General features: G+C 34.4%; 1 protein-coding gene across 1 annotated transcript in view; it reads left to right on the top strand.

The window, feature by feature from the left end:
• Positions 1-24871, top strand: part of LOC136837001 (uncharacterized) — a 97831-nt gene that overhangs the window by 49520 nt on the left and 23440 nt on the right. The window contains exon 3 of the mRNA XM_067101530.1: positions 15379-15593. Coding sequence (XP_066957631.1) covers positions 15379-15593 — 215 coding nt within the window. The remainder of the gene's footprint in view (positions 1-15378; positions 15594-24871) is intronic.

Consider the following 24871-nt stretch of genomic DNA (forward strand, 5'->3'; position numbering starts at 1 on the left):
GATAACGAAAGAGGGCGAGGGACAAAGGAAAAGTGGAAGAGGGGGAGGGACATGGAATGTGCCTCCTCCTCTCACTCCCTCTTGCGTCTCCTCCTCATCCTTGGCAGCCTCTCCGAAAATCTGGTGAGCGGCATCTTTTTGGTTTTCGAAGCCTTGAAAATAAAGGTTGTAGTTATCATTCATTGACGTCACAGTCGTCATTCATTGACATACTGCGGTGCAATACTTCGTCGGCAAGTGATAAGCTCTCTTTTTGATGTCTGTGCACTGAATTGACTTAACGTCGCTTTTAAGACACGGGAAACTGCTCACGTACGAAACGCGTACGGCATGCATAGATGCACACGTAAAATCTACATTATTAAAAATCTATTTAAATAAATGTATTCAACTGTAAATAAAATTAATGTCAGCAAGAAGGTTTATCCTGGGTTAGGAGATAAGTTTGGTGGTAAAAATATCACGCATTAAATGAAAGTGATATCATGTTATATAAACAAATACTATATTCATATGCAACATATAAACAAATTCATCATAAAACGCTTATACTTTGGTTTGGGACCTAAAATTTTTGGTTATATATATATATATATATATATATACACTTTATATATATATATATATATATATATATATATATTTATATATATATATATATATATATATATATATATATATATAATTAATTTCATTATTCAAACATAACATTTCTTGTACATCCATGCATGTGTCCATTACACACTTATGTTTATGTATTCAGTGTTTGTTAGTTGCTTTAAAAGCATCTTTCATTCTAATTCAGTCTTTGCTACATGTTTCTTGGACTTCTGCAAAATAAAATTGTTTAAAAAAACATTACCAGGACCTTACTAATTTGCTACAAATTTAATTACAAATTTCCCTAAAAGCAGCAAAAAGTCAAGGGTTATTTTTTGGTGGGAAGAACCTCCATAAGTGGTTTTATATATATATTACGAACACACTTTCCCAAAATAATTATTATATCAAGAGCCTGGCATGTGGCGTCAAGTCTTCTCTCACAGAGTAAAACAAATTAGTTGTGCAGTCTTGAATACTTCTTCCAATACTGATATCATGCAACGTCTAAGATATCTCTCTCTCTCTCAGTTTCATGCCAAGTTAACAACATTCCAAGGTCGGTGGAGTTTTGCTTTAAAATTATAAAGATGGAAGATGAAAGATGCGGATGCGAGGCACAATGACCGAGGCACAATTGAACCGAGCGGATTAAGACCACATTTTTCTCGCAGCGTGTCAGGCCGAGGACTTAATCCTATTCCACAGGCTTTGCCTTTGATGTGAGGAATATACTCGCACTACGCAGACACCCGGATGAGGATGCAGGCACGGCACCTGGCCATCATAAAGGAGATTCGACGTGACAGTGACACTTCAAGTGACATCAGAACATTTTTCTTGAAATGTTTCCTTGGTAACTCTACGTGAAAAGCGTTGCAGCCGTCAGTTGTCTTGAAAACTGAAACATCTTGGATTTTTTATTTTCAAGAAATGGAGATTTTGTATTTGAATTCAGGAATACTCAAAGTGCAGGAATAGTAGAAACACGGTGGAAGTGTGGTAAAAACATTATTATGTGAGAATAGACCGATGACATTACTGAGATGTGGCTTTGATCCTGAAGAAAATGAAGGGACAAGTTCATGAACAGACTGCATAATCCGACTACTCTGAGCGGACTGCGGAGAAGACCCTCGAAATTCATGATAGATGGAGTGACAGACAGCAAGACGAATGGAACTTGACATCTGGGAAGTGCGACTGCGCGTGTAACATGAAGGTGAACCGTACATTGTAAGTAAAAACGGCTTGACTTTGATAAGGTCCTTGTGTCGAAGTATGGCGTGGCGCCATGGCCTAGGAAGTTAGGAAGATTTTAAACAGGAGCTCCATTATTACTACTACTGCGGACGGATGCTGAATATAACAGTACTGTAGAATTTGTAGTACTCTTCTTTTTTTTTTCTTAGGGATTCTTCTCGGGAAAATGGCTTTCGAACAAAATCTATGTATACAAATACATCTAAGTATACAAAAACTCTGTAATTAAAAATTCTTGTCTTATACAGTTTACACTGACCCAAAAGATTAACACTCTGAAACGCTGGTTCCACTGGTTGCTCTTTTATATAACATCTTACTTAGGCATGGAAAGTTTTGTTGCTCGTGAAGCTGATTTTACGATGTCTGTGGTTAGAAAATTAACTGGGTATACTTTCTGCCAGAGCTTTGTTATTTTTATATTTGAGATGCTTTCATCACCTAGCAAATCCGAGAACAAAGTTACCTGATAGTTAAGTAAAGTTGATTTGTATCAAGATCTGGCTTTCAATTAATATATCGTTGTATATATGTTAATGAGATTTTGTAGAAAGGAAGGCGATGCTCTAAACAAGAAAGTGATAAATTTTAGCGAAATATCCAGTTTGAAAGTCAAAACAGAAAAAAATCGTTATATAAGTTCCACTATGTAGTTAGTAGAAAAAGCAGTAATTTTTTATGGAAGTCTAAATTGTGATTTATGAAAACTTGGCTATGAAGCCAAGCACCGGGGTACTATCAGCCATTCAGTGCTTTAGAAAGTTAAAAGAGGAAGTTGGAGTGGCTGAGCAGCAAGAATAAAAAAAAAAAGGAAGTGGAATGGAGGTAAGCTGAAAAGCTAAAAAGTTAGCGCAGCTAGGGACCGAAGGGACACAGCAAACAAAAACCCTTAGAAACACCTACAGTTCACTACATATAGTGCACTGATGGCATTAACCGCCGCAACCGGGGTCTAAATTTCCTAATCAGCACTTGGAGAGGCGTTCCGAGAGAGAGAGAGAGAGAGAGAGAGAGAGAGAGAGAGAGAGAGAGAGAGAGGGGGGTGGGAGGTAGGTAGGGTGGGCGTATGTCAGATGATTTATCATGTATATATATTATGTGAATGAGCTTTGAAATACCAACCAATGGAAACAATGTTTGAGAGGCTGTTCATCTATTCGGTCAATTCTGACCTGCTTGCGGCAAGAACTTCTGATTAGATTTTTGACGATTTATTTGGATATAAAAACAAAGGTTATGACATAAACTTCCTCTCGAACAATGCAATCTCGAAAGTAATAGCAAACACTTACTGTAAAAAATATACTGCTAAAATACTTTTAACATCCAGCAAAATAATATCCTTACTTTGAATAAGGCTCCCAATCTACTGAACGTTTAACCTCTCTCTGGGCGGAAGGGTACTTAGGATCAAGGTTTACATTAATTTCTTCATCATTTACCTTTCCTCTCATATATTTCACGACCCTATTTTAAACCGTTCGATTCTGGATTCGGTGTGAAGGCTTTATTTCTGATTATTGGGAAATTACTCAACTCCTCTTAGTCACTGTCAGTTTCAACTTCATTACACTTTATATCATTCATCCATCTTTATTCATAACCATATTTCCACCATTACATATCTCTGATAACCTTGGTAACAGTTTACGAAACGATCCAGATATATTCTGGTAACGGGATACTTGCATATGATCCAGAATATTTCCCTCAAAATGATTTTATTGCTACCCAGCCTTGCTCGAGGAAAACTTTCATAGACAGCCCGGAAGAATTTTCCCGAGATGTAACCGAGTACTAGGACCTTTCCCTGAAAAAAGCGGAACTCCTTATCTTAAAAACTAACCATAGAATTTTCTTGAAAATAATCTCAATATGTTTCCCACACCCAAATTACAAAATTATATATAGTCACTCTAACCTAACCTAACAGCCTGACCTAACCTAGGGTATGGCCAAAAAAAAAAAAAAAAAAAAACGGGGCTGGTGCAATACTAGTATACGGTACATCTCGGGAATCTGCAGCCCGGAACACTAAGTAACCATTAATCTAGTCACAGATACTCTAATATAAACAGCTCAAAATCAGCAGCTTACGCTGTGTACATGCAGTCAATAGTTCGGCTCTAACCTAAGTACAAGTCATACTGCAGATAACTATCTGACTGACTTAGCTTACAATTCATCAGCAAACACTATACAAGTATGATCGAAGACCCGATTACTCATAGTTTTTTTTGGAGAGTCCATAGCCTATTGTGCACTGAGTCAAAATGTAGGTGGTATATCATTAATTAATGGTGCCAACCACTAACACAAGGATTCAGGATGAATAAACGCAAATCTGTTTTTTCACCCACACATATACGATACATATAAATAAGTAAATAAATAAATAAATAAATAAATAAATAAATATATATATATATATATGTGTGTATACGTTTCACATAAATAATAGGAATAAGTATTAGTAATACTCTCTTGCCAGCACGCTGTCAAATATCTTATTGGCCGAGTTACCAGTGGGACGAGAACAATACTCAGAATACTTAATAATCATAGCCTAGAGCGCACGCCGAAGTGAACGGGAACTGCAGAGATGAATATGAGACGACAACACGAAAATTAATTGAGAAATCTGAAATCTCTAATGAAAGACACCACTCCGCTTTCAATTTTATTTTCTAAAAACCAAGAAAAAGTCGCTCTTGTTGAGGGCAAAGATTATTGACGCGGGGCTTAAATGTACTCGTACTTTTTCGAATTAATGACCTCCTTCTTGAGACCACTAGACCAGGTTGCTCCTTCAGATCCAAACCTTTTGAATATATATTATCCGTAAAAAAAAATAATTGAGGCGCTTTGACGTCGCTTCCTTCATCTTCTCATAATTAGTTTTTGGGCGTCTACCTAAATGACTTTTTAATTGGCCATATGATCACCATTTAAGGACGTGCTCTAAATATAAAAAAAAAAATTTTCAAAAACAAGCTGCAAAAGATTTGATAAAAGCAGCGTGTATGCCTTATCTGTTAAATGTTTTTAGTCTATAGTGATAACTGAAAATAATGATAATGTATAAGTAATGACGCAAATTCTGCCAGGCAGTGGAGGAAATATACTACGCACTAAAAAGATAATATCTGTCAAATTGATAAGTAAAGATTAAAAAGGTCAACGACTCTTCATGCTCAACTCTTTTAATCCGATTCGAGTCCAATTTTGTTAACAGGACTCCTTTTTTGTGGTGGAAACGTTAATGACGATTAAGGCCACTACACTGTCAAGATGAAGATTATTTAAAGCTTTTGGCTTAACGTATAATTAAGGGGAAATGAGAGAAGAGTTTAATAAGGAGGACGAAGTGAACATCCCAGAAAAGCTAAAATTTGTACAAATAAAATTGTATAACTTCAGACTTCTGTGTACCGCTGTGTTAATGTTAGGCTAGCTCAAAGAGTAACTGTGAATTTCTTACGTAAGAAGTGCACTATCACAAAGGTCTCATTAATCTAAAAAATTTGAGACACACAAGAGCACAAACATTTGCGCACATACACCAGTTTCCTAGGCGAGCACAATGAAATGCTGAATGTGGCACAATGCACGGACTGAAATCATTCAAAGAATATAAGTCTCTGTGACGTCAGCAGCTTCCTCTTGACGTGCGTTCGAACGCATTTTTCGTTCATGGAATATCACAAGAAATAAACACTCGCCACGATCATTAGGCATTTTCTCCCCTAATAGTTCCTTCTTGTATTCTGTAAAGAAACTCTTCTGACGTGTTTATAAAAAATAAACTGTCAATAGACTAGGTCCGTTAGAGTATCTTTTCTCACCTAAAGAAATAGTTGTTGTTCTCTCCTATTTGCGAGGATGGACGGGAAAGACAATAACCCTTGTTTACACCAGATTCAAAGGAGAATGGAGAAGAAACAGAGGAAAGAAGAAAGGTGGGTCATCGCACCCATCGACGGCACACATCTATTCCAATACGCCTCGAATCGATGATGCCCATTTTTGGAATTCTCTTTTTATGGTCTAGTTTATTTTTTTGTGTTTCCTCTTGTCTTTCTCAATACCTTCGCCAAAGAAGATGATGAGAAAGCTCGTCCGCTAAGTGTGAGCTTCATAAAAAAATTATTTAATAAAGGGGGTCTTCATGATTGGCCACAAGGTATTGGATTTTGAGTCAGGTGTGTAGCTTTTGGGGAAAAGGAACCTTTCGGAGGCAGATTACTAAGAAACAGCAAACCATTACAGTAGATTTTGGTAAACAAATTTGTTATTAACATCCGCAAAGTCTGGCTGAGGCTATGGTCCTCTTAATTCCTAATATTCCGTTTGGATCTCGACAACTATGTGTTCTGTTCGATGACAAAATGAGCTCGTCCACCATTCACACACTTGGAGCAGATAATCATCAAAGTTGACACCGAGAAACTATATACTCCTTCTACCCGTTATGTAATCTCGCTCTGCTTCTGACAGACTGGTAATGACTTGGTAATTCTATCTAATGTGTGAACTTAATAATCACTTAATTATTTTATGTAGCGTGTGAAATATTTGGAACAAAATAGCATAATAAAATTTTCATTACTTTTAACAGTAATATCCAATACAAGTCCCTCTACCAATTCTGTATTCTTTTCTGTATAGTTCCCCTAAACAAATCCTTTGACCTTCCTCTGTTTCATTCTTCGCAAGATAATTCCTTCCTCAAGGAAAGACTCTCTGGAGTCCTTCGGCATTCAGTGAAGAAATTTTCAGTGAAAATTTCTTTCGCTGCTCTTCATACTCCTTTTGAACCTGAAGAGAATCACTGCATGTAAGTTAGCTAATGTTATCAAGATTTCTGCCTCGGTCAAAAAGCAAGTATTACAACTCACTTGCAGCGATATATTTCAGGCAAACATTTATTCTATTTAATGTACGAAGAGTATAAATTCTGAAGAGTCTGCATTCAAGGTTAACGTATGCGTATTCCATGGACTTTAAATTGAGGACCATAACTCTACGCGGAGAACCTTGTAGTTAACTGTTTCTTAAATATGGGTAAAAAATCAATATTCTACTCATTAGTCCCTTCACAAAACAGAATATTCTCTTCCCAATTAAATAATGATTGAACTATAATTATTTTTTTTATTAATGAAACCTTAAGAAGCTGATTGACATATTCAGTGGTCGATGGCTGAAAGCAGACCAATTTAGTTGTATAAATAGCTCGCATGATGTGATGACTGTTGACAAAAACTTTCCACCTAAGACTGTCTTATTTCTCCCCCTGACACAACCACACACAAGCACATTGTTGTATAAGCTTCGTATGCGATGTATATGTGCATGCAAGCGGGAACAAATATAACAGAAAGGTCTGGCTCATTCTCTATTACTATACGTTAAATTACTCTTTTCACTAACTCTAATTTATTTACACTCTTTCCCTTAGCCCAGTGCTAGGCTCTATTTATCTGGCTCGTATTTCGTATTTCGTTTTTAGGAATAATTTTCATTATTACGTTAGATTATGTACAAAGGTTATTATTATTATTATTATTATTATTATTATTATTATTATTATTTCTTTGATTTGGTTGGTGATAATTATTTCCTCCAGTATATGAGGATGACAGTTCAGTTCTAAATTTAAACGCTCAGATACAGGATTTCCTTCAACATATCCAGCCAGTATACGACTAATAGTCAATATAAATGTTACGAAATGATAAGAAATTTAACAATAACGATAAGAGTAACAACATGAACAATTTGAGTATCAATATGATCAACAGAATCCTTGCAAAAGATAGTAAGATGTCAGAAAAATTTTCAAGATGCAAGGCAAGGAACCCTCCCGAATAGCCAGTTCAACTGAAGGAATGACAGTAATGAGGGCTTCGAAAATGAAGCTCATAGATGGAGGAAAAAAAAAAAAATAAGGAGAAGCCAACCTCTTAATAAAACTACCAGGCAACCTTGGACCTTTGGCCTTCTATTAAACATGCTCAACACACCATAAAAAAAAAAGAGAGAAAAATGACTGAAAATCTACTTGAGTGTACCTTCAGGCAACTGAATCTTAACTCGAGACAGTGGAAGGTCACAGTACAGAAGCTATGGCACTGTCCTACACCAGAGTGCAATGATTTGATTTTGGGGAAATCTTCTGCTAGAAGAGCTACTTGCCATGAATAACGAGTCTCTTCTGCACTAAATATGAGAACAAAATATGAAGTATGAGAAGAATGTATAAAGAATAGGCCAGATTATTCAGTGAATGTGTGGGCAAAGAAAATGCCTGTCCCTAGAGAGAGAGCCAGCATAAACTCGCAATCTAGTTAATATCATTCATATTAATCTACTTTTTAATTTTTTCTGATTTTTTAAATACCTCGAGAGCTGGTTATTTTTCCCCCACAATATTTTTTACCTTGACGAACATTCAACGTGACAGGTCAGTTTAAAGAAAAATTTTTTTCTTCTGGATCACCGTCCATGTCAGGCCATATAATAGTTGTTACTACCATTAGAAAATTAAGTGTACTATTATTAGCATCTTCCTCCAATTATTCCTCTTGTTACGCATAAACTTGATTAGTGGATACCTTGGGCCTTGGTGGATTATTTTTCCCCAATATTCGAGGTCTCGGGTTAGTTTCAACAGCAAAATTGTTACTTTTACTAGTTTTCTGTAAAAGAAAACTATTGTGCCGGCCTTGTCTGTCCGTCCGCACTTTATTCTATCCGCCCCCAGATCTTAAAAACTACTGAAGCTAGAGGGCGGAAAATTGGTATGTTGATCATCCACCCTCCAATCATCAAACATACAAAATTACAGCCCTCTGGCCTCAGTATTTTTTTATTTTATTTAAGGTTAAAGTTAGCCATAAACGTACTTCTGGCAACGCTATAGGACAGGCCACCACCAGGTTGTGGTTGAAGTTTCATGGGCCGCGGCTCCTACAGCATTATACCGAGACCACCGAAAGATAGATCTATTTTCGGTGGCCTTGATTATACTCTGTACAGGAAACTCAACTGCGCCGACAAAACTTCGGAGCATTTTTTACTTGTTTTGTCTAGACCTCAAAACCATCAGAGTGGGAGGTCTCTGATCTTCACAGTCTTCGTCAGGATGTAAATTTTCATCAAGTTCTGGGGATGAGGCAAATCATTTTAGGAGTTGTGGCGGGGGGGAGGGAGGGGGGGGGCGGGATTCAAATCGCTTTGCCCCTAAATTTCCCCAGATCACTGTTACTCTATCACCTCAGTCACCTTCCATCATTAATTAGACAAAAGAGATGTCTATTGTAATTACGACCTCAAAAAGTGCGTATTATGTCATAAGCTAAAACGATTCAATTGACGTTTAACTGTTGTTCTGCTGGTGTCGAATAGAGTATCTGTCCATTAGAGATCAAACTAATAATAATAATAATAATAATAATAATAATAATAATAATAATAATAATAATAATAATAATAATAATAATAATTATTATTATTATTATTATTATTATTATTATTATTATTATTATTATTATTATTTCATCCTAACCCCGAAAATTCTTATATCTTAAATTACGTTTTCATGGGGATTTTCTTATCATTATAATTGCAATTATTACTGTAAGCAATCTCTGAAGATCAACATTAATAATTCTGAATGGAATGGGAAACATAAACAGCGTTACACCATGGAAAATCGTCAGATGTTGTTTGCTATCGGAGCAGAGACCACTGTACTGTGCAACCCTTGACAACAGCTGATTTGACGTTTGCTGTTCTTAGAGGATAAAAAGCATGATTCACTGTGTATACAACAAGCGTGATTAAGCTATTATTCATCATATGAACTGGGGAGTAACGCTTGTTAAAACAGCCATTAATTTCAGTTCTATCCCATAATTCACCCGTGATGAGAATGTGATTTATGGTTCGTGTTAACTAAAAGTACAATTCGGCATTTACAGAAATGAATTTAATCTATTTTGATACACTTAGGAAGAACTTACCCAAACAGTATACAAGCTTCAATTTAACGGGAATTTTAATTGGTACCGAGTGATTCATCGGCGTGGGAACTGTCCGTTTTCTATTTTAGGAAAAGAATTTATTATTTAAACTTAGGCTATGATAACCAATAAACCGTATGAGCGAACAAAATTTCCGCACTGGGTGTTTTATTATCTTTAAAAGATTTATTTTTGGGTATAACTGAAATTTGAAGAACTGAAGAAATAACGAAAAATGATAACAAACAAATCCGTTCTGCGCTACAATGAAAGTTCACAATAATTAAATCTGAATGTGCTTCTTTTTCCGCGAGTTTTGACAGCAGCAGAGTTTCTAAGAAATAAGTCTACATGTAGAGTGTACAGTTGTCTATTTCAATACTCATACAATTTTTATTGATAGGAAAGAGGCCTCTATATGTTACCAAAAATAATAACAACGACAGCAAGAGCAATGTTATCAGCAATACAGCAATGCCTATAATAATAATAATAATAATAATAATAATAATAATAATAATAATAATAATAATAATAATAATAATAAACAAAACAGAACTTCTAAGCTGATGTCATGTGTAGACTGGTTAGCACGATAAAAAAAAATAGTCTGATATCGTATGAACTGTGAGGCATGGCGTCTTTTTCTTTTCAGGAATTAGGAAAATAAACAGAGATCGCTCATCCTGGCAAATGTGAGGCTGTCTTTCTTTTATCTTTGGAAAGAGTAAGTGTTCATTATGAATGTGAATAACCTCATCCCTTCTCACGTTTCTCTTGGCGACGATGGATGGCCAGAGATTTTGTAATTCCAGTTTCATAAAGATATACACAAACATACATACACACACACACACACATATATATATATATATATATATATATATATATATATATATATATATATATATATATATATATATATATATATATATATATATATATACATACTGTATACACATATATATGTGTTTGTGTAATATATATATATATATATATATATATATATATATATATATATATATATATATATATATATATATATATACGAGTAAGTCAAAAAGTTCCAGGAAAAATTCAATATACTCTTTATTTAAGGAAATTCAAACATCATTTTTCTACATATCTACCATCTAACTCTATACACTTTTCAAGGCGCTGTTTCCACCTCTGCAACCCTTCTTTGTAGAAATTTGGGGCCTTTCAATTAAACCATGTTGAAACTGCATGTTTAGCAGCATCCAAAGATTCAAACCGGACTCCTCTTAAGTGTTCCTTGAGTTTTGGGAACAGGAAAAAAATCTGAAGGAGCAAGATCAGGACTATAAGGAGGATGTGGAAGAGTTTCCCACCTAAATTTCCGTAGGACTTCTCTTGCAACCCTTGATGAATGTGCTGGAGCGTTATCATGATGGAACAAAATTCTGCGGTGCAATCGATAGCCAATGCAGTCTTCAGTTTTTGCAAAACACTTTGTAGTAGTTCCCGGTGATTGTTTTTTTGTCCTTCAAGGAAATCAATCAAAATCACTCCTTTGGAGTCCCAAAACACTGTTGCCATAACCTTCTGGGCAGATCTCGCCACTTTGAACTTCACTGGTGCAGCTGAACCTCTTGGTAACCATTGCTTTGATTGAATTTTACTTTCTGGGTCATATTGATGGATCCAAGTTTCATCTCCAGTAACAACCCGGTCAAAAACTCTGATTCATTTGATTCAATCTTCGTTAAAACTGCAAAAGAAAGTTCAGCTCTTTGATGCAGTTGGTCTTCGCGCAACGCTTTTTGGGACCCAACGTGCTGAAAGTTTACTCAAACCAAGATTTTCATTTAAAATTGAAAATGCGGAACCATGGGAGATCCCAGTTTCATTAGCTATCATATCGATAGTAATCCGACGATCTTCATCCACTAGATTCTGCACCAAAGCCACAATTCTTTCATTTTTTGCAGTCGATGGTCTTCCCTCTCTTGGGTTGTCTTTGAGGTGGTCCTGACCATCCTTAAATCGCTTTATCCAATCATAAACAACTGATTTAGATGGAGAAGAATCTCCATAAACTTGTTGCAAAGCTTCAATAATTTTCCTGGTTTCCAATCAAGCTTGGTCAGGAACTTGATGTTAGCTCTCATCTTAAGTTACTTTTCAAAGCAGATGTTAACACCACGGTAGCAAGAGGATGACTGAGGTATCAAGTCTATATGGATCACTACATCACAGATAATTGTTTACCAAGTATTTGGGTTGTTTCATTCCTGTGTAAATACATCATTCAACATTTTTCCTGGAACTTTTGACTTACCCTCGTATATATATATATATATATATATATATATATATATATATTTAAGGAAACGCTATAGCACGCTGCTACGATGGTGAGGATGTGCCTATTCCAGATCTAGGAAATTGTATCTGAATTTGACAGATACATTATGTATGAACTGAAATACAATTGTTATCGTCATCGTCTCCTCGTAATTTAGATTAACCTCGCGTCAACTCATCGTGCGCGAGTTCAAATCTCACCACTGAAGTTTGGGGTTTCTTCATTTCTTCTTCATTTAAACATTCAAGGCTTTATAGTGACAAATATGTCGACAATGTGTGAAGAAGTTTCTTTTTTGAGTTGGTTTATCTGGGATAAAGTGGAGGATGGTAGGTTTGTTTAACATATGTAAAATTTGGAACTTTTGGGAAGAAGGATGAATAGGTGACCACGAAAAAGTATCAAAGGAGCGCTATAAGTGTAAAAGTGAAAAAGCTTTTATATTTATGAAATGAAGGACTTTGTTCACGGCAAAGCTGAAGTGTTCGGGGTTTTATGGTCAGTACACGCTATAATAAAACTTGTTATCAACACGTTAGCAGCATGTCCAACAGGCTGAATACAGGCCAACGACTTTTTGGTAGTCCTAACCAGTACTTCATAAGATTATCCAGTATTTACCAAAGGTTCGTTCTCACCTCCAGTCGTTGACTTTTTCTCGACTTGTTTGTGCTATGTAAGCAATGTTGCCAACATATGTTGATAATGTTTTACTGTAATGTGGACGCACCCTAGGAAGGTTCAAAAGGCTGCTGCTGAACCATTTGTGTATATATGCAATTTTTGCGATGAAATTGCCTGGTCCTGCACGTGAAAGATGAACATGGCACTAACTGCCGTTTTTGTTTTGCTTTGAAGTCAGCCGTATTAGGGAAAATGACGTTTTGCCAAATATATGCATAAAAGAAAACATATCTGACAGCGTCCTAACTCACAGTTTTTTGACAATCTCCTTTTACATCCTAAAAAGTCTTACTGCCACGCTTCTTAGAGAGGCAGTCTAATATATTACATCTTCCAAGAACCTCGTTACATATTTACTTATTTCCAAAGTTTCATCGACAAAAGACCAGTTACTTTCAGAGATATTATATTTGGAACCAGCAAAATCAAAGAATGGGAGGGATTGGCTGTTAGCAAAATTAGCTTTCGAAGAAAAGTCTATTTCAGGACTTAATAACCATCAAAGACTTTTCGAAATTCATATTCACTGGTTTCTCAGAAAATCACACGGAAAAATGAACATGGAAGTAATGACGTACGATGAATCCTAATGAGGAAGAGTTCCACCCTGGTGGCGCTGAGGAAGGATTTTCTTTTTTAATTAAGATATGGTGATACATATTTGGTGACATTTGTCTCTCTCTCTCTCTCTCTCTCTCTCTCTCTCTCTCTCTCTCTCTCTCTCTCTCTCTCTCTCTCTCTCTCCAATTTTGGTAAAGCCAATGCATCAGACTGAATGCAAAGTATATATTCTATAAAAAGTACATAATCTATTTAAAAAAATGTGGAGAATATAGCCGATAAATATTTTTTCCATCAAGATGAATGACAATATCTCCAAAGATACTTGAATATTACAACAATCATAACGTTGTGGAATGAGAATTGGTGACTGATTCGGTGACTCACAATACTGTACACACATACACATATGTACGCAGACACACACATATACACACACATACACACACATATATATATATATATATATATATATATATATATATATATATATATATATATATATATATACATATGTAAACATAAGTTTATATCCGAATTCACACAAGGGATGGCCTCGACTGGGTAATCCTACAACCCCAGAGGAGTGGAGTCATTCTAAAGGTACAATCTCTCTCTCTCTCTCTCTCTCTCTCTCTCTCTCTCTCTCTCTCATTTATATGCCAAAAAGAGAATCTTTGTTGCACAGGATATATGAATGTCTTTAGTATGTTAACAGAGATGTTCAAAGGCAACTACAAAATTTACTTAACATTATGTTCTACAAGAAAGCTCAAATAAACTCTCCATATCCATCGATGTGTTGTCACTTGTTGAGTTGTTGATTTCAGTGGATCACTGAACCCAGAGAGCGATCAAACCAACCGGCATCCTCTTACGCAGTTAAAAATATCTTGTTATTTGCCGGAGCTACTCCATAAGCCGGCAAGTGCATCTGGGAGATAATTTGCCTTCAGCGATTGCCCAGAATATAGATCTTACTGTATAGTCCCATACCTGTATCCTGGATACTAATCAACCGTCAGGTGTGGTAATTTCGTGGCCTTGAGCATTGCTGAATGCATCCAGTAGAGTTTTTATTTTTTTTTAATTTATTAGCAGGGACTTTTCCTTAGATTTGGGATTTCTGTTATATAGCAGATGTGAGCTTCGCTTTTATCAAATTCTTGGTGGGACTTCATTACATGTACTGTCAATATATCGTGTGTATGTAAGTATGTATGTGTGTATACAAGCCCTCAAGGAAATTATACATGTAACTAGAGTGGAAAACAACATGTATGATTATGAATGCCTTTGCCACTCGTAACGTATGCATGTATGTATGAATGTATGTATAAAGGCCCACAAGGAAATTATATATGAACCTAGATTCGAAAACATGTATACTTATGAATGCTTTTGTCACTCGTAATGTATATATGTAAATTATACATACATGAACCTAGATTCGAAAACATGTATAATTATGAATGCTTTTCTCACTCGTAATGCATGTATGTATGTATGTATACAGGCCCCCAAGGAAATTATACATGAACCTAGAGTGGAAAACAATATGTGTGATTATGAATACTTTTATCACTCGTAATGTTGTATGTATGTATGAATGTATACATGTATGCATAAAAACCCTCAAGAAAATTATACATGAACCTCGAGAGGAAAACAACATGTATGACTATGAATGCTTATGTCACTGTAGTGTTGTGTATGTATATATATATATATATATATATATATATATATATATATATATATATATATATATATGTGTGTGTGTGTGTGTGTGTGTGTGTGTGTGTGTGTGTGTGTGTGTGTGTGTGCAAAGACCCTCAAGGAAATTATACATGAGCTCAGAGTGGGAAACATAAATCATTATGAATGCAAAACAACGTCATTTTCTCCTTGCAGGGTTGTTTGGTTTTGCTGGGGTGTCTCCTGTGGCTGCGTAGAACCAACGCGACTTCTCAACTGCTCCACACGAGCTCAGAAGCCCGTCAGTATGCTGAGCAATCATACCCTCAATCATATTCCAAAGATGAAGAGTCTTACGAAGCCCATGCTGAGACGGATCCTACATCACAGAGCGGTGGGTTTTTTCTCGATGACTTCGAGGCCGTCACCAGGTAAGGGTCTCTCATGAAAACAGTGTTTTGTTTGCATAACCCATCTTCATTCCCATTAACAATTTATACATATATATATATATATATATATATATATATATATATATATATATATATATATATATATATATGTATATATATATAATACACATAAACATTAAGCTAAAAATGTAATTTATTACCCAATTCGGTCTGACTCGGGAAACCGAATTGGATAGTAAATGACATTTGTAGCTTAATGTTTGTGTATAAAAAACGCCACGGTGACGTCATAGAAATTCACATACATACATACATACATATATATATATATATATGTGCACACACATATACATGTATGTATGTGTATACAAAATTCTGGCATCATCGTTACCTTAAATTGTCTCGTTTCACTGTACAAACATTCGCATCGTCAGTCATAACAGTAAAATCCATCAATCAGTATTATAGCTGCCACATTAATCACTGACTAACACACTTTACCTTCACACATTTGTCCATTCTACATTCATTTATAACTCCTTCTCTTATATGTGTCATATTCTGAACTACGTTTAGTACTCAATCAATATAAAAAGGAAACTGCAACGCAGACCGCATCCTTTTCTGAATCACTTCTATACCAAATCAACTACTCTCCTCTTTTTCCATTAAATATGTGATTAATGATTATTCTTAACAAAACCACTATTTACAATTTATTCTTCAATTCCCTAAATTCAGTAGTGCTGATTCCACTATGAGTTTTAGCATGGGTATGCTACAAACATTTACCTTCAAACATTTTCATCGTCAATTCCATATTCATATTACTTCTTTCACTTTCTCAATTAGGAATTCTAATGTCAGCTGGCTAAGATTTTCTTATTCCTCAACTCCCTTTCCTTTATCCACTTGACAGTTCTTATTCTCATCCATTCCTTGGAAATGTTCCCTCCTAAGAGTTACCTTGCACATTCTGGTCTTCCAGTTAAAATATCACCAACACACTCAGCACCTCACAAGTAATTTCGTTAACACCTGATCAGTTTCAGTTTCTCAGCTTTTTCACGTTTTCGTTGCGTCTTTATCAGAGTGCCGTGATCATTTTCAGCTGGATTTCAAAAATTTATATCTTGGCATCATACACATCGACTCAACTGCAGATTCTGCATTCAACTGCTTTTCAAAATAAACATTCCGCAGATACAAAAAATCCACTCGTAATGTTGCTACTAATCGTTATTACTGTTAATTCATTCATTATCATCGTTGTTGTCCTATTCTTCTTCCCAATCTATTACTTGTATCATACATATATATATATACATTTATATATTATAATATATATATATATATATATATATATATATATATATATATATATATATAAAATCGAGAAACTGTTGACTTCTAGATTCTGATAAGTTTGGAAGCCATGATTCGAAACGATGGCTACAAATAAACTTGCAACATGCATCACCTTTTCGTCCTACTGTTATATTACATATATATATATATATATATATATATATATATATATATATATATATATATATATATATATATATATATATAAATATAAAGAGAGAGAGAATTTTTGTCACACATATATATATATATATATATATATATATATGTATATATGTATAGTGCAACAGGTTTTTAACCTTTTATTCAACTAATATTTCTGGATAGAAAATCCTCTGTTATCCTCTAATTTCGAATAGCAACTGAATGACGAATCTGTCCTTTATATATATATATATATATATATATATATATATATATATATATATATATATATATATATATATATATATATATATTATATATACACACATTATATATATATACATATATAACCTACAATAACTTTGTTATATGAACAACCCTATACACAAACACACACACTCACATTCATATGTTAAAAGAAGCGAGCAATGGACCCTGCACACACCAGCAACAAATGCCTCTGTGCACAGCTACACGGGATGAATAAAAACCATTTCCCAGGCCAGAAACAATTTCGCTGGCCATTTGTCACAGGAGAAACATGAACTCGCTCGGCGCATAACTCTGGATATACAGTATATTATGCCGTGTATGCGACTATATGTCATGCTAAAGCATGAAAATTTTAGTCGTCCGGGGAAAGTTTTATTCTCAGGAATACAGTCCGAGTTTTAAGTCTTAGTCTCTTTTTACTATAATAATAATAATAATAATAATAATAATAATAATAATAATAATAATAATAATAATAATAATAATAATAATAATAATTAATTATTATTATTATTATTATTATTATTATTATTGTTTAGTTCTTCGTTGGGCGAGCGGGTTCCGTTCTCAGCTAGCACTCTGCTGGCCGCGAGTTCGAATCTCCGACCGGCCAGTGAAGAATAAGAGGAATTTATTTCTGGTGATAGAAATTCATTTCTCGCTATAATGTGGTTCGGATTCCACAATAAGCTATAGGTCCCGTTGCTAGGTAACCAATTGGTTCTTAGCCACGCAAAATAAATCTAATCCTTCGGGCCAGCCCTAGGAGAGCTGTTAATCAGCTCAGTGGTCTGGTTAAACTATATCACAGCAGGGATACAGACTTAAACCCATAACATATAGTCAGACCTTTCATTCTTTGTCTGTTGTTATTATTATTATTATTATTATTATTACTATTATGGAAATTGTAGCAGGGATGCATACTTAAACCCATAATATATCATTATCAATTAGCTTAACATTTCACTACTTTTGTTTATAAAACTGTGAAGTGAGATATTTACAACTAAGGGATACACATAAGTACAATATATAAACATTGTTAAATGAAAAATCGAAAATTTGGAAATGCTAAAAAAATATTTGGAAAACTATCTGCCAAATAAACAGAGAATTATCATGCACTAGAACTGAAAATCTTTTAACAGAATTGCTATCGCTATTTACATTTAATCTGGGTTTCTTCATCTTAATAAAAATATATTCTGAAATCTTAACTATAAGAGAAACCTTTAAGATGTTAATGAAATGCTTCCCAATCTACCGCTTTGTTGCTAAGTTGTGACGGCACCCAATAGTTTTATAATCAGATCACTTTTGGGTAATCTGAGGTCATCATGATGTTCTATTCGATAAAAGTAAGCAAAGTGACTAGCATTTATCCTCTAAAAATTGCTATATATGGGTTCCTGAAAGTATTAAACAGACATTTGACTTCATGACAATTAGCTATGGGCGCAACCAAGTCAAAACTTGGTATTTTTCACGTCATATTACCCAAAGTGGCACCCTTTCCTCAAACAAAAGTTCTTTTATCTAAACTAATATGACGAAAACAAAACAAACAAAATATTATATTTTTAGAAACAAGAAAATAAAGAAGATGGAAGGGAGGGCAGAAAAGATTTGGGAGGAAAGTGGACTGTCAACAAAATCCAAGACTGAATTGTATAAAAAGAAAACTGAGGCAAAAGTCCTTCATGGAAGAGGAATGATCAATTAGAATGAGAGTAGGGAAGACAGGAGCTCTCAAGATGACTTGCTTCCGTTGTGCATGTTGTAGAAGAATGGGTGAAACTAGTAAAAATGGAGATAAACTGAAAATAGTTGTCGTACGTAATAAGATAGACCAGAGTGTTCTGAGCTGGCCTGGTCAAGTGAGGAGAATGGAAGACGATATATGGGTGAAATGATTGTATCATTGGGAAGTGATGGGAGGACGGGGAATGGGGGTTATGAAGGTGAATGGTAACTCATTTTATTGAGGAAGTATTTTATTTTTTTATGTTTGCATAGCCCTAAAGAAGCAATAAAAATCCCGTCTCTTAATTATCGACTTCCACTGCCGTTAATCTGTGGCCATCCTACTTTTTATCATTTCGCAAGAACTGAAACACTTTCGCGCGTACGTGCAGACTTTTTGCACAATAAAAAGCTCATACGCTCTTGTGTGTGTGTGTGTGTGTGTGTGTGTGTGTGTGTGTGAGAGAGTGTGAGAGAGAGAGAGAGAGAGAGAGAGAGAGAGAGAGAGGTATGTGTGTGTGTGTGTGCACGTGTGTGTGGGACAAGCATAAGTTCTCAAATTTGATTTATTGTTCAAAATATCAACAAGCAACGTCAGAACGTTGTTCGCGCAATAACTTACAATGTAAAAGGAAAATAACAACACTATTCGTTTATACGAGTGCACGATTTGATGTAACAACTCTAGAGTTAATCATCAGGTATACGACCACTTCCTGTAAGTATATTTCCTCCTCAGACAGCTGAGTGGTTTCTCTTGTCTTCAAAGAACCGACTCATTTTCGTCTCTCGCTTTTAATCACTGGCACCATCTCGCCATCTGTGTTTGCATTCTGTCCAAGAACGAGAAACCTCAAAGGATCCATCCTGATTCTGTTTTGTCTCACGCGAACCTCTTCCTCTGGCAACACATGTCGAAAATCCCCCTTTTCCTTGGAAGATTAATCATCTCTCTCACTATCAAATCACTCCATAACGCGATTACACAACTCAGGATGTATCTTTTTATGTCGAGGTAATTCGTTGCTGTCTAAGTTAGGGGAATGAGCTTCTTGTAATATGTAGGTAGGTATCCCGCTAACCCGATTTATGGTAAGGGAACAATGTTATTTAGAAGTACCTACGAGACAGAGGAATCCCACAAAAATTCAAGAGGTATAATAGAGATGTAGAGGAGAGAACGAGAGGCAGAAGGGTGAGAGCTGATGAGATGCCAGAGTTATCAGTAGAGAGCGTTTCAGGGGGGGGAAAAGTTATTCTTGAAGGGAATAATGCAGAAGTTAATCGTAATTAGAAAACTGACTTGTAATTGAGATGTAAATGCAAATGTTTTTGAAGTGAATGTTAGTTACGTGGAGAAGAATTTTGAAGGCATTAGAAAAATATACGCAATGAAAGATGTCACGACAGACGCAAATGTAAAATAATCATTGAAATGACCATGGAGAGTATAATTTAAGATGCTAGAACAATTGAAAACTAAAGATTGTTAATTTGATAGGGATTGTTTCATACTCCCTTCCCTCTCTTACGTTTTTAGTTCTGTAGGAGTTAAGTGTGATTTTTGGATTGCTAATGAAAGAAAAAACTGTGGAATCTATTAATTCTTCAGAGGTTATGAGAAGAAAGTCAAACGAAAACGAAAAAAAAAAATGATAGGTTACGTTAAAGGTAGATTAAAGTATTTCACAGAGTAAAAACAAAAGTAATAAAAGCTGAAGATGGAGAAAACTGAGTCTCAGAAGGATGAAGAGTGGATCTTGAAAGAGCTCTGTTTACTTAGGGGAAGAGAAAAAGCAAATCCCAAGTGTTTTTGTATGGCAGAGACGAGTTACTCCACGTGTGTTGGGTGAACCTGATACTGATGAGCCTTTCCTCAATTAGGAAGACGATGCTAATGACATTATTTTCTACGGAGGGGACAGTGTTCGTGCAAGATTTAGAAAGATACAGAAATAACCTGTCTCACATAATTGCGTGACGTACTGGCCACTCTACTTTGGGAACGAAAGCACTAACGGTGACCAAATGCATCAGAAAAACATAAACATACTGTGTGTGTATTTTTAGAGGCATACGGACAGAAAAAGACAAGAAAAATAATTTTTACTATTAGTTAGTCACTTGAATGTAAAGGTATTTATAAATATAAATTACATACATATATATATATATATATATAATATATACATACATATATATATATATATATATATATATATATATATATATATATATATATATATATATATATATATATATATATATATATATATATTATATATATATATATATATATATATATATATATATATATATTCTAAACCTGGAAGGGGACTCACCACAAGGGATGATGCAATCTGACTAGAATTCCTGTGTTGGTAGAGCATAGAAGAAAAAAAAATGAGCTGAGGGCTTTACTAGAAAGGGGAACTTTAGATAAGCTCTTAGGATAACTAGAATCACATATATTTACAATAACACATATCAGAAGATGGGAATAATTAAGATGGGTAAATGGGATCCTGTCGGAACACTAAATTAAGATGAACAGATGATAACTGGATGCCAGGGATTTCACTTCTAGGACACTGTGAGTCAATTTGCGGTGGGTTTATCAGGACAATGAAAGTACAATTGAAGCAGAAGGATCCACAGCGAGAAAACTCCTCCGCCTGCAATGGTGAATGCATGTGATTGACTGACGAAATTAGCACAATTAAGGGTGCAAGGATGCACTGATGGTGCCAACAGATCCTTGGGTATAACACTGTTGAATTCACTTATGGACATAAATAATAACAAAGACAGGTCTGTATGAGAATTGCGTTGGAAACATGGAAAATGGAATTGCAAAAGAAAAAGGACTATGTGACTGGCAAAACTCGAACTCCTAGCACTGTACCTCGTGTTGGAGAGATGGGTCCTCATAGATGTGCCGATGATGGGAGGGGTGGTATTAAGGGAATTGGCACTGGACATACACTGGACTGGAAGTCAGCCATGTGGCTTGGGAGATGGCTCTTAGGGAGTGGAACTCAAAGGGTAGTAGGTGTTAGGTCTGTGTCCGGTGTGTCTTTGACAAGAGGCGTCGTGTGTTGGTCCTCTTATCCCTTCACCTGGATTACTTTCCCATTCTTGCAGGAGTCATCCATTTTCTATCATGCTGCCTTGACCTCATGTTTTCGCTTTGTTGACCGCATGCTAAAATGCCATGCATGCATGAGTGATCTCGTGTCACGTGGTCGCCCAACTTTCCTCTTTTGGTACGTGGGATCAGCTGTCTCAGATTAGAGTCTTGTGTGGCGCTGACTCAGGAACTCCCTTAAGTAGTGCCTGGGGCGATCATACGATCAAGGCATGTCTCCAAGGACACATGGTCTAGGAAGGGAATGAAAAGACCGCTAAAGGAAAGAATAACAGGAGCTTTGTAGGAAAAGCAAATTCTCTATGACCGACTTTATCGTCTTTTGAAAATGATGTTCTTTAAAGGAGAGTTGGCTTGGATAGAGGTGTCCCTCGTTGCAATATATATATATATATATATATATATATATATATATATATATATATATATATATATATATATATATATATATATATATATATATATATATATATATATATATATATATATATATATATAAACTGAACACTACTCGTGATGGAGCAGTTAATATTTTAATATTTAAAAAATGTTTTGGTGCTTTTGACTAAAATTCATATATATATATATGTATAATATATATATATATATATATATATATATATATATATATATATATATATATATATATATATATATATATATATATATATAAACACTACTCGTGATGGAACAGTTGTAAGAACTGGAAAATTAAGGCTGAGAAAACCATCAGGTCTTAATCTTTCAAATGACTTATGACTTTCAGTCTCAAATCTTTTACCTGAAGTTAAATGAGTTCATTACCAAGAAAACCTTTACTCGCAGCATGCGGAGAAGCAAATTCATTTGCTCTGGTAGTTTATTTTATTTTAGTACTAACATATAAGTGTGTATCATAAAATTACACTTCGAAAGAAAATCTTAGTACCGATTTAATGATTCAGTTGGGTGACTGTCTCATCACTGATGGCAAAATAATTCACAACAACCAACGACAGTAAATTGTATCTTATCCTTGTATTTTAATCATTTACGCGAATTTTCATTTATTTATTTATTTGTCGATTTACTTTTTGTTTTCTAAAAACGAATCTCTTCTTTCTATATTTTCTATTACATTCTGTTACTTCTTTCATATGAACACCATATTCGTTGGAAGCTTGAATTTCAAGTCAGTGGCTCCCGTGGGCTTGTTCCATATGAATAGGGTCCATCTCCTGAATAATAATAATATAATAATAATAATAATAATAATAATAATAATAATAATAATAATAATAATAATAATAATAATAATAATAATAATAATGACGAGTTATTTGCCATAAAACATGATATAAAAACATAAACAATGATAAATGAATAGTACACAGTGTATATTGACAAAAAGAATAATACTATCATGTATACCAAAAAATGGCTGAAGGATTTAAGACCAATGGATTGACTTTCCTAACCGTTAACTCTCTTTCAGGAACACTGATCACTTTTTCTAATGGATTTTCAATGATCGAATGACTGCTATTTTGAACTGTCGTTCCGAAAAATGGCTGTCTTATAATACCCCAAACTGGTAACAATGGTTTCTCTTTTCAAGCTTCATGTCTCATAATGTTCAACACAATAATTTAGAATAAACACACGAGTGATTCTGAATGCGTATTCACACTGGAAAATGTGGATAATATTGGTATTCAAAAGTATATTTCGTGCGTATGGTTAGTTAAAAAAATTCTCTCTCTCTCTCTCTCTCTCTCTCACACACATATACTGTATATATATATGTATATATATATATATATATATATATATATATATATATATATATATATATATATAAATATATATATATATATATAAATATATATATTCAGTATATATGTATACACAGTATATATTTTATATATATATATATATATATATATATATATATATATATATATATATATATATAGTCAAAATATAGGACATTTTTAAATATTAATAAGACTTTAATGTATGCGAGAATAACACACATCCAAGGATAAGTGATTCGTCACCAATGTGATTTGAACTGCCTCCTAAAATCACAGTGAATATGACCTTAGAGCCACGGAGAAGCATTGATAACACAATTTACCTTGGGTGAAAGTTATTCCACAGGTACAGAGAACTGGATATTAAAGGGAATTTCTTGCTTATTATATACATACACAGATATATATATATATATATATATATATATATATATATATATATATATATATATATATAATATATATACATATATACAATTATAAATCACACACACACACACATATATATATATATATATATATATATATATATATATATATATATATATTTATATTTATATATATATATATATATATATGTATAAATACATATATATATATATATATATATATATATATATATATATATATATATATATATATATATTTATATACGTGTTGGGGAAAAAAAGAGAATAAAGAGCAGTCTCCTCAATAGCGTCTGAGGTCAGTATTGTAAATGCAGATCTTGTTTATCTTTGCTGGCGGACTCACACCTGGGCTCTCGTTCCGCGTTAACTACCAGCCTTAAAATCTGCACATTTCACTTTTTTCTCTTGAAG

The sequence above is a fragment of the Macrobrachium rosenbergii genome, chromosome 57 (assembly GCF_040412425.1).
Source record: "Macrobrachium rosenbergii isolate ZJJX-2024 chromosome 57, ASM4041242v1, whole genome shotgun sequence".
Taxonomy (NCBI): Eukaryota; Metazoa; Arthropoda; class Malacostraca; order Decapoda; family Palaemonidae; genus Macrobrachium; species Macrobrachium rosenbergii.